The 11,775-nt window shown below is 38.4% G+C and overlaps 1 protein-coding gene across 2 annotated transcripts in view; it reads right to left on the reverse strand.

Moving 5' to 3' along the window:
• CPEB4 (cytoplasmic polyadenylation element binding protein 4) overlaps nt 1-5,505 on the reverse strand; it is a 77,797-nt gene extending 72,292 nt beyond the window's left edge. For both annotated transcript variants that reach the window (XM_044664446.1, XM_044664445.1), the window contains exons 1-2: nt 5,216-5,505; nt 2,845-5,069 (exon numbers count right to left, since the gene is read on the reverse strand). In XM_044664446.1, coding sequence (XP_044520381.1) covers nt 2,845-3,975 — 1,131 coding nt within the window. In that variant the 5' untranslated portion in view covers nt 3,976-5,069; nt 5,216-5,505. The remainder of the gene's footprint in view (nt 1-2,844; nt 5,070-5,215) is intronic.
• Between the last annotated feature and the right edge of the window lie 6,270 nt (nt 5,506-11,775).

Below are 11,775 nucleotides of genomic sequence, written 5' to 3' on the forward strand. Positions count from 1 at the left end.
TGAAGGTGTTACCCCATACTGGAACTTCTCTTTCTCTATCCTACCTCAGTTACTTCAGCAACTTCCAGGCATTTTTACCATCATCTCTATTATTCACATCTTTAAATATTTAATCTCTTCCCTGTGTTTCAATCCTGAACTGAGTTCATCGTTGTCTAACTCATGACCCCAAGAACCACAACAAATCAATATAGTCCATGAGGTTTTCTTGGCAAAGATTCTAGAGTATTTTTCCATTTCCTTCTCTAGTGGATTAAAGCAAAAGAATTAGGTGACTTGCCCAAGGTCAAACTAGTAAATGTCTTGAGGCCTGATTTGAACTCAAGTCTTCCTTACTCCAGGCCCAGTGCTCTTACCATTAGCCAACTGAAAAGAGTCATTGTCCCAAATTCATCTCAACATATACATAACAAAAGCCATTCCTCTATCCAACTTCCTCTTTCTGTACAAAATACCATCATTTTTCCCATCTCCTAGCCCTTGACTTTATCCATTCTCCCTCAATGCATTTATCCAATAAGTTCCCATATCTTGCCATTTCTATCTCTACAACATCTCTGACATCTAAATCCTCTCTATTCAAACAACACCTACTGTGATCAACATAATCAAAAAATCTATTCTCTGCAAGCAGGAAACTAGTGTACTACTCTGGGTATTCATCCATAAATAACTTCATTCTCAAAATTTTGAGTACATGACATATCTAATTCAAACATAAAAATTTAATCCCCCCAAAATGATTACATTCATTAAATTTTTAATTTATAATCAGCCCCAGTTACTTGTAATTTTCAAAACCATTAAGAACTATGAAAAGTCAAAGGGTTTTTTTGTTGTTTAAAAACCTCTCACCTTTTAAAGGGATCTGAAATTTGGCAGTGCTCTATCCAGACCTTCAATAGCTGAGATACATGTAAGAGCCTTGCATTTTTCTCCTAGTATAAAACATAACTGATTCTAACTGAAGAATAAATCCATATCAGCTCTTTTTGACACTTTTTTAACCTTGGCCTCATTGAATTCTAGATCTCTATTTTATATTCTTTAAAAATATATATACACCTAGAAAGATATTTGTTGATTTAGACAAATTAAAGTATTTCATTAGGGAAAACAAGCAAAAATCTCAAGAACATATCATTTGGTTCACTTCTTTTGTCAAATTTTCTTTCTCTCCAAACCCTTTTTTAGGAAGGCCAAACAAAATACCCGAGTTAGAAAATATACCACAAGGTCATACAAGTTCACTATCAGAATACAGCAGCTATATAAAAACATTCACAAGGAATTAAACTACAAGCTAAAACTTAATGCAGTTAAAATGTATTCTCACCTTATAGTTTAAAAATTTTTAATAAAATAATACTTTAAAAAATTACCTAAGTATTCTTTGCTTCCTTTAAAATATTCAACAGTCAAGTATTAAAAGCCTCCCCACTCCAATAACCTTCACAATTCTGTGATTATTGTGCAGTTCAATTATCAAATATCCTTCCTAAAATCTAGTAGCAGAAGTCTCATGACAAGGACAACTAAGATAGTTAGGCCTATCATGAAACAAAATGAAATTGAATTTAAGGTAATCATTTAAGACCAGGTAACCCATTAAAACTGGCCCTTATGAAAGATTATTCATGTTAGGGTACAAAGAATAGATGATTACTGACACAACATGGGGATCCTTTTACCTAAAGATTATTACTACTAAATTACTTAGCAAAATAGGCTATCCAGTGTATGCTGACACCGGATTTAGAAATTTGCAATTATTTTGCAATCTCTTTTTATCCTTGCTAAAAAATATTACCCTCCCTACCTTCCCCCTCCCCCCAGATACTTAGTTCTTTAAACATCTGCTATTAAATTGACTTTCTCATTCTCATGATCTAAGTCAATACTTCTTTTATGAAACAGCTTTAAATTTCCACAAACTAGACCTATTGCTCATTAATTCAAAATGTCAAATAATCTGCACTCCTGACAGTATAAGGTCATACTGGCACAGAGAAAACCAACAAGTGATATTAGTTAAACTAGGTCTATTTTTAGTAGTGACTTCTTTTTCTACAACCTAATATTACTATAGAAACATAAATGAATTAAAAAGATCATCAAAAAAATTCTCATTTTGCTTTCAACTATTTCAACGTACATAGAACTAAACATGGCTAAATAAAACATTTAGTTTATTTCCACTCTTAAGTCCTTGCTAGCTCAAGGTAGAGGCTGGATTTTGCAATACAGCTTTATATTTAGTGTAACTGAACTTACCACTTTAGACTTGTTTAAATAAATTTCTTCAGAGATTTTATATTTAAAACTTAAAATAGCAAGAAAACTGATGGAAAAATCACTTTTAATTTATTCTTACTTAAGACCATACTAAGACATGCAGTTGGATTGGGTTACTAATTATTTACTGCATATTCAGAAAGTATCTTTAAAATAAAACATATTTAATATATAAAATATATGCACATTTAACATACAAATAGCCTACTTATTAATACCTAATACACAGGGGGGAAAATCTGTCATTCTTAAATCAATTCAGGAAGGTATTATAATTTACAGCTATGATGCTTAAAACTACCTGATACAAATGCCAATTTCAAAAGATTATCTTTGGAAAGATCATTAGAAAGGCTGATTAATATTATAAAATATCAATAAGTTAGCTGAAATTTTGTTTTGAAATAATATTTCCCTACTATAAAAATGTATATAAATGGATTACAAAACTAACATTAAAAGATGAGCATACACAATTAAAGACCTTTTGGTCATTAGCTATAGAATTAAATTTTTTTTTCTAATTTAATTAATGGAGTAGAATCTCACCGGAAAAGGAAAAATGTTGTCAGCTCTGTTCAAACTATCTTCCATCCAAGATTTGGGAGCAAAAGCTGAGCTGGGCCGAGCATATTTCTGTAGCTGAATATGATTGCTTGCAAAATTTTTCTTCAGGGGTGAAATGGAGTTGAGAGGTGTTATTCCTCCATTGAGTCCTCTGCGGTGATCTCGGCCTTGGGAGCCTCCCCAGCCACCATATCCACCACCACCCGGGCTCCATGAAGAAGATGGTGTAGGTGAAGGACTTTGGTAGCTGCTCCATGGAGAGGGTGGCTTGTTCAGATTATTAGCCAAATGAGGCAGCTGATTAAAAGCAGCATTTCTATGTGTAAATGGAGGTGGATGAGGACTAGCAGGAGACCTCCTCTGCTGCTGATGCTGATTGTGATGATGTTGAAAATGAGGATGATGAGGGTGGTGCTGTGAAAGGGGTCCTATCTGAGGGGAAAAGCTGCCACCAAAGCCAGGGCTGACGTGATGCGGAAAATTTTGAAACAGCAGAGCACCATTATTAGCTGAAGCAGCAGGGACACCTCCCTGGTGAAAAAAACTTGCATCTTCATTGATTATTGTAGAGGAAGAAGGAGCAATAGCTGCTGACCAGTTACTGAAACCAGTAAGAGAGGATGCACTGGATGTTAAGGGCTGAGTTGAAGTACCTAACCCTGTAGCCTCTTGGTAGTCAAATCCTGTCAACACTGGTGATTCTATTCTTATTTTTTCCTTCCCATTGCCATTTTCTGAAGAACTATCTCCTTGATTTTCTTCAGATTTAGCTTTTTCTGGTTCAGGTAGTATCCCTGCTTCCTGACCTTGACTGGGAGAAAGCTGCTGCTTTTCTAGAGAATCTTGCTGTTCCTGTTGCTGTTGCTGAGTTTTAGATTTTTCTGACCCCAGAATCTCATCCTGAATGTTATGGGCAGCTGGAGCAGGAAAGAGCCAAGCTGACCCAGCATTACTGCCATTGGCAGCTGTGTTATTATTTATAAAAGCAGCAGGGCTGGGGGTTGCATTTTGATGATGGTGTGGAGGCTGCAGATGTGGATGAAATCTGACTGGAAAAGCTGATTTATTCCCAGTATTGTTTTGCACCAGCACTCCAAACCCGTAATCCCCCATTTATTATTTTTATGATCTGAATTCTTACAACAAAAATGACAACTAGTGCTTAAGTCTGTCTCCTTTCCTCCAACCTAAATTGAGTGTTTTAGAAATGTCTTATTATAGCTCAGTGATCCCAGCTTATCCCCACCCTAAATATTTCTGATTTGGAATTCTGGTATCTGAAAACCTAAAAAATCTCTCTTAAGATATGGACATGAGTCAAATTGTGTTTATTTCTAAGGGAGAGGGTAGGAAGGGAAAAAAAATCAAGTCTTTGGTTAGTAAAATAGGTGGTTTCTTTTTCCAAAGGAAAATGCACATGAATGACAAAAACAGAGCTTCTTAAGCATTTATGGATGTAGAAGAATAAGCATTGCGCAGAGTAAAAAATATATCTATAATTTAACAATCATATGTTCTTCCTCAGCAGTTTTGACTCACCCACATACGAAATCTTTTAAGGGTTAAGGGAGAAGACGTCTTTCTTGGCAGCTCAAAAAAAATTTTTTTAAATCAGGAATAATTTAAGAACATTATATATTATATATTTATGTATAAAGATATTATGTTATATGGAGAGAAAGAAAGAAATGGGGTGAATTCCTGGTTCCGGGAAATAAAATTTCAGTCGAGGAAATCAGCATTGAATAGGAATGGGAGGGTTGCAGGAAGGTTTCTGCTGTTCCTGGTACTGTTTTTGCTCTTTCTGCTGCTCCTGGTGCAGTTTTTGCTCCTGGGGCTGTTTTTGTTGCTGCTGCTCTTCCTGCTCCTGGTGCAGTTCTTGCTGTTGCTGCTCCTGTTTTTCCTGCTCCTGGTCTCCCCCCCACCTCCTCTCCCCCATGAAATGGGCTGAAAACACCCGTTTCTCTCTAGGGGGGACAGAGATTAAAAAAGGATTAAAGCGATTCACTGTGGAGGGGAGGGGGGGCAAAACAATACGGGGGGCCTCAGCAGCCGCCGGTCGGGGTGTGCGGGGGAAATTGGGGCGATCTGGAAGGAAGGTCCTGCCACTGCTGCTGCGGTTTCTGCCTCGTCCCCTCTCTGCGGCTCCGGGGTTTTTTTTCCCTCATGGGACCCGGGGGCGGTTTGTTCGGTTTCTCAGTTCGATTCTCCGCAGGAAGAAAAAAACAAAAAAACAAACAAACAAACAAACAAAAAAACAAACACAAAAAAACCAACACTGCGATTATTCTAATGGAGAAATGCCCCCCTTTCTTTCTTTTCTGCCCCCCGAAAAATTTAAATGATTATTTACAGTTTTTCTCCTCACGGTTCCTGGGCCGCCGCAGGCGCCGTCTCTCCCGGCCTCACAGTCAGTGCCGTCTTAGCCGCGGCCTTCTCTTTCCTCTTCGGTTTCTCTTCTTCCTTCTCCTCCTCCTCTGCTGTCTCCACCGCCACCGCCTCCCGGTGCCCGGTCTCCCCGCAGCCGCCGCCGACTCCTCCTCAGGACCGAGCCGAGTGAAATGACAACCAGCTGGAAAGACCAGAGACACTTCCGGTTCGGGGAGGGAGGGGCGGGGCGCCTCGCGAACCCCCGCCCACCCACCGAAAGACCAATCCGAGAACGGGGTCAGTGATGACCACACCCCATCCCCATTTGGACCCCGCCCAAGAAGGTCGAAAAGATACCTCCGGTAACGCCCCATCTAGCTGGGGCCTGCCCATTAAGGTCATTGCCTTGGATCCCCCTCCCCCACCCTCTCTGTAAACTCGGCCCATCGCCATCTTGGGTGAGGGCAAAGGAATCAATTGCTGATTCCTCTCCCAGGCTGGAAGGCGGCTGGAGATGAGCAAGCCGAGTGGAAGAGGCCTAGACCCCCTCGGTGATCTGAGGCAGGAAGGCGGGGTGTTAAGGACTTGAACCGGTGATCTGCGAAAAGCTGGGGAGCGAGGTTGCCCATAGTCAAGGTGGCACCCTGGGCGTCACGTGCGCCAGCCCCGGCTCCGCCCCGGAGGGCTCTGGAAGGCGAGGCGGTGCCTGCCCTGCCTGCGCAGCTGGAAAGGTCAGAGTAGCTCCCCAGCTGTGGCCAGGGCTGCGTTTCTTCTGTCTTGGGCTGTAGGCCGGTGACAGGGTAGGGGCCTGCCTGGCCGGGCGTGTGGCCTCCTCTGCTGCGGTTGACCCTGAGGCCCGGCACCTTGCGCTGGAGGCTCCACCTCCTTAGTCGAAAGAGCTCCGATGACTTGCACTGTAGCGTGGAGGATGGGCCGTCTCATAGAGCGGAGTCGAAGCGCCAAAGCCCAGGACCGCACCTTATCCCAGCCTAAGAAGGGACCTGGGGATTCGAGTCCTGCCCCATTATTTTACAGAAAGTTAAAAGACTTATCCCTAAGACATTGGATCGCAGATTTACAACTGAAGGAGTCCGTACCCGTGAATTAGTCCTCTCCCCTTTCTTTTCCACCCCCACCCCCCCGGAAAAAACCTTAAGTGGTTTGCCCAAGGTCACAGAAGTACCAAACATGGGAGCTTAATTTCAAAACCGTTGTCTAATTCCAAACCTTCATTTGACAAATCCAGAAAGGGGCCTAGTGAAGGAGAGTGACCCTGCCCAAGGTCATAGAGGTAGCAGATCTTGCTCTTTCATACTACTTTTTAATAGCTTGGGGCACCTTTTTGCATGGCTTTCAAAAGGCTCCTTAATGTACCAGGAAAATATGATATTAGAGGTAAAAGGCATGGGAGAGATCACCTTTTGTGGGGATTTGATGAGAAGACAGACCTCTGCATCATTTAACCCCATACAAAACAGCAAATTTGAAATTTAAACCTATGTCTTGCTGGCAGCCTTTACCCTGCTTTTGTCCAATACTCAGATATTATTGATGTCAATTCATGCATAAAGCCAGATATAAGAGTATAAGGGAATAATGATGCAATGGGCCTTAGAAGGGATCATTTACTGCAAATTCCTCCCTTCGTGTTGAAGAAAGCAAAGAGCCAGAGAAGGAAGTGACTTGCCTAAAGGTTAGCAGCAAACCTTATTTAGAATTCAGGTCTAGTTGCTCCTTCCTGGTGGCAGTGCTCTTTCTACTATTTGACTTTAAAATTATAATCTAAGACTAATTTGAACAAAATATAAACACATTTTTTGGTCCATTGAGTTTTAGACAACAGAACTAAGAATGATACCAGAAATTAAAGACATTACCCTTGGTCTGTAAAACATTATATGAAACAGTTATAAAAAAAAAATACCTACCAATTAGATCAATTAAAATTTCTACCTTCTTAACTCCATGGGTGGCCTAACTTCTACTTGCCACCTCCTCATTTCCTGTAGTGTTGATCTAGACTTTTTCTACTCTTCTAAATTTCTTAGGTCCTCAATGCCTGTCTTAGCATATGACCCTACATCCTACTTTCATGAGATCAGCTCTACTCAAGGCATTGAAAATGACAAGAAAAGTATTGTCTTTTTAAAAAAAAAATACCATATCTCCATCTTCTGGCATACTTCCTGCACAGTAATTTGTGAGGATCTTGGTCAGTTATAATGCCCTATGCCGCTGTGACCATCTAAATCTCCTTAATAGATGTAAAGTAAACTTTTAAAAAAAAAACAGATCCTAGTCTTTTAGGGGCTGCCAATACACCTTAAATATTTCTTAGTTCATTTGCATCAGGCATTGGGGTATATTATGCTAAATAAGAATATGCCCCCAAAATAATAGTCATCTTGGTTTACATAAAACTAATTATATGTAAAAGTATTCACATCAGAATATTGCTTTGGAGTTGGTAACTCAGTCACTTTAAGTTTAAGGACTTAGTGTTCTCAGTATTTTGAATGCAATAGTCAGAAGACAGGTCTGGACAGGTATGTGGTCCAGCCCCCATAGAGAGTAATGCTAGACAGTGTCCTTTCTTAGAAATGCTTGTAAGTATTCTGATACAGCTGTAAAACATATTTTAAAGCAAGAGTTTTTAAACTTTTTTGTTTTGCGGATGCTTTTTACAGTCTGGAAGTCGAATGACTCCTTCCTAGAATGATGTTTCAAAATGCACAAAATAAAATACATAGAATTACAAAAGAAACCAATTTTTTTCTCATTCAAGTTCACACTTCCCTGACCTTGAAATTTATCACCAAGTTCAGAACCACAAGTCAAGATAGCCTAATTTTAAAGCAACCAGGAACATATTGGTGATTTTTTTCAATCGACTATTTTTCCAAATATAACATTCATTTATTAGTTTTTGTAGCAGAGAAAGAAAGATGCTAGAATAAGGGATGAGTTACTTCTTAGGCACCATCTATTCCAAAGGTTTTGCTAAATTTTGGTTTTTTTAACTCTTATCTTATATCTTAGAATCAATACTAACTATTGGTCCCAAGACAGAAGAGCTTTATGGGCTAGGGCCCAGTGATGGGCAAATTTTTTAAAGAGGGGGCCAAAGGAAAGGAAATGCTCATCTGTCCATCTGTTTCTAAGGCAACTCTTTCGAAGTTTCATTGTATTGCATCCTACTCATTATATTCGTCAGATTAGGAATAATGTCATGCAGAGGGATAGAACATTTCAGGGGGCCACATCACTGGCTAGGCAACTGGAATTAAGTGACTTGCCGAGGATTACACCAAAGAAGATTCTTAGGTTGAATTTGAACCCAGGACTTCCAGTCTCTGGGCCTGGCTCTCTATTCTAGCTACCTTATTCCCCCATTGAAAAATTTTAAGCCACAGTACAATCTGGTAGGTAATTAAGAAATAGGATATAAACATTTTGAAAACAAGTACATACAGATAGTGCATTTTATTAAACTACTTTCATATACATCCTGTTTTGGTATTTGAAAGTGTACATCTTTACTTGGGAAGAGCTATTACTTTCCAGCACTTAATTACTATGTTACATTTTCTCCTTTTGTTTACTGTTTTGCAACCTATGCAAGCCCTCTGAATTTTAAACACTGTTTCCTCCCTGGTGTCCCCAGTTACTATATTATTATTAACATAGGTTTATAGTTAACAAGCCCTTTGGTTTAGAAGTGGTGAACCCAGCTCCTCTGCTAAATTGTTCCTGAATAGATAGCCTAAACTAAGGGGCCAAATCTCTGACCAAATGACTTAAATCTTTAACAAATTTAAAATCTATGACAATAATAAAAGGTATAAAATCTCTGAGTTAAGTTGCATAACTGGGGTTGACCATCAGTAGAAGGAGTCATACAACCACGCTGACTGGGTCCATTACAAAGTGATGTTAACCATTCTCAATTGTGCCCTTGTTGCTTCACATCATTTGTTCACCCTTCTTTTATCAACTCTATCATACTCTACACAAAATTTATTTCAAACCATCTCTCCCCTTCTTAGGTCTCAGTAATTTGTGCATGTATACTGCTCTCTTACCTGAGGGTACTCAATGGAAGACCTTGATTCAGACTTCATTAAAAAAAATAAGCCCATAATTTGGTAGCTTCTTCTTTTCTTTAATTCCATACTTAAGATCACCTCAGCAATCATCTCCTATCCTCTCTTCCTTTGCTGTAGTCACTGACAATGAAGTAGCCCTTCTCAATGTCAAGAACTAGGGCTGTCAATCACAATCTCCTCCTCTATATTCTCTTATCCTTTGGATCATTTACTTGTTCTCCCTAACTTTCATCTCTATTTATAAATTGTCTTTTCTGCTGTATTCAAACATTCTTGTCCATTCTTTAAAAACTTCGATTTGGCCCTATCAGTCCTGTAAAGTTTAAGCTATCATTGTGTATTTCTTTTCTTTCCAGTCAAACACTTAGGAAAATCATGTACCATCATTGCCTCACTGTTCACTTTCCACACACTTCTTAACCTTTACAAACTGGCTTCTATCCGCAAAACTAGGCTAAATTATTTTCTTCAAGATTATCAATGTTTCCTTATTGCTAAATCCAATGATCTTTCTTCAGTTCTCTTTTTTGGCATATCATAATAGCTTAATAAATCCTCATAGATTGAATAATTAATTGACCTTGGGAAGAAGAGAACCATAACTTCTTTGGACCTTATCTGCAAAATGAGAGGTTTGAACTAGATGCCCTCTAAGGTCATATCAGTTCTAAAAATCCTATTTTATTAAAATAATTGAAAGAAAATTGATAGTTTTTAAAGAAGCAAACAATCTAGTAGATAGGACACTGAATTTAGAGTAATAAGATATGAGTTTTATAACTAATGTGGCCATTACTCAAGTCTTTACCATAAGCAAATTATTGAATCTCTTTCTACTACTCTTTCCCATAACTGATGCTCTGAACCAAGTCAGAAACTTTTCACAAGAACATCTTGTAAGAATTGATTAAAAAATTTATAACAAACTTCTCTGATAAAGGTCTATTTTCTCAAATTTATAGAGAACTAAGTTGAAGTTTTAGGAATACAAGCCATTACCCAAATGACAAATGGTCAAAGGATATAAACAAGCATTTTTCAGATGAAGAAATCAATAATCATAAGAAAAAATGTTCTAAATCACTTTTGATTAGGGAAATGCAAATTAAATCAATCTTAATGACCACTTCACATCTATCAGATTGGTCAATGTGACAGGGAATGAAAGTAATAAATATTGGAGGGGATGTGGCAAAATTGAGACACTATGTATATTGTTGGTGGAGTTGTGAACTGATCCAACCATTCTGGAAGGCGGTTTGGAACTATGCCCAAAGTACCATAAAATTGACCATACCCTTTGATCTTATAATACCACCACTTGGTCTGTATCCCAAAAAGACCATAAAAAAGGGTTGGACCTACTTGTACAAAAATATTTATAGCATCTCTTTTTATAGTGGCAAAGAATTAGAAATTGAGGGGATGGCTATTAATTGAGGAATGATTGAACAAGTTGTGGTACATATTGGTGATGGAATGCTATTGTGCTTGAAGAAGTGATAAGCAGGATGATTTCAGAACAAGCTGGAAAGTTCTACAGGAACTGATGCAGAGCAAAAATAAGCAGAACAGGAGAACATTGAACATAATAACACCAATATTGTATGATGATCATCTATGAAACTTTGGCGACTTTCAGCAATGCAATGATCTGGGACAATCCTGAAAAACTTATGATGGGGAACACTATCCACCTCCAGAGAAAGAACTTTTGGGTTTGGAAGGATTTGGATCAAAGCACTTTGATCAAAGCATACTATCTTTCACACTAATGTATTTGTAGTTTTATTTAGGAGTTTTGCTTTTGTATGGAAGTGCTCTTTCAACAGTAACCAAAATGGAAGTGTGTTTTGCATGATAATACATCTATAGCCCAGATCAAATTGCTCACCATCTCCAAGTCAGGGATTGGGGAGGGGAGGTAGGAAGAGGAGTGAGATGTTTGGATCTATAAGTTTGGAAAACATGTGTTGAAAATTATTATATGTAATTGAAAAAATAAAATATCTTTGAATTAAAAAAAGAACACCTTGTAAGCCAGTTTTAACCAGATTTTCTACAAATATTTATAGCAAGTCAGTGTTATGTAGTAGATAAAATGCTGAATTCGTCTTCAAGAAGACCTGAGTTTGAATGCTGCTTTAGATGCTAGCTTCCTGACCCTGGTCAAGTTGCTTTGCTTCAAGAAATCTGTTAAATGGAATAATGATAACACATCTCACAGAGTTGTCATGAAGTCCAAAGATGATAATGTATATGAAGTGCTTTGCAAACCTGAATGGGATATATGATTGCCATTTATTATTATAACACCTGGGATTTAACAAGAACTGTTCCCTTAAAATTTTTTTTGGAAAGGGTACCTTTAGGCTTCTAAGCTGCTAAATGTACTAATCATTAGCCAGATATTCTACCTTTTACATCTTCCTTTCAC

This window comes from Gracilinanus agilis, chromosome 2 (genome assembly GCF_016433145.1).
Source record: "Gracilinanus agilis isolate LMUSP501 chromosome 2, AgileGrace, whole genome shotgun sequence".
In the NCBI taxonomy this organism is placed as follows: Eukaryota; Metazoa; Chordata; class Mammalia; order Didelphimorphia; family Didelphidae; genus Gracilinanus; species Gracilinanus agilis.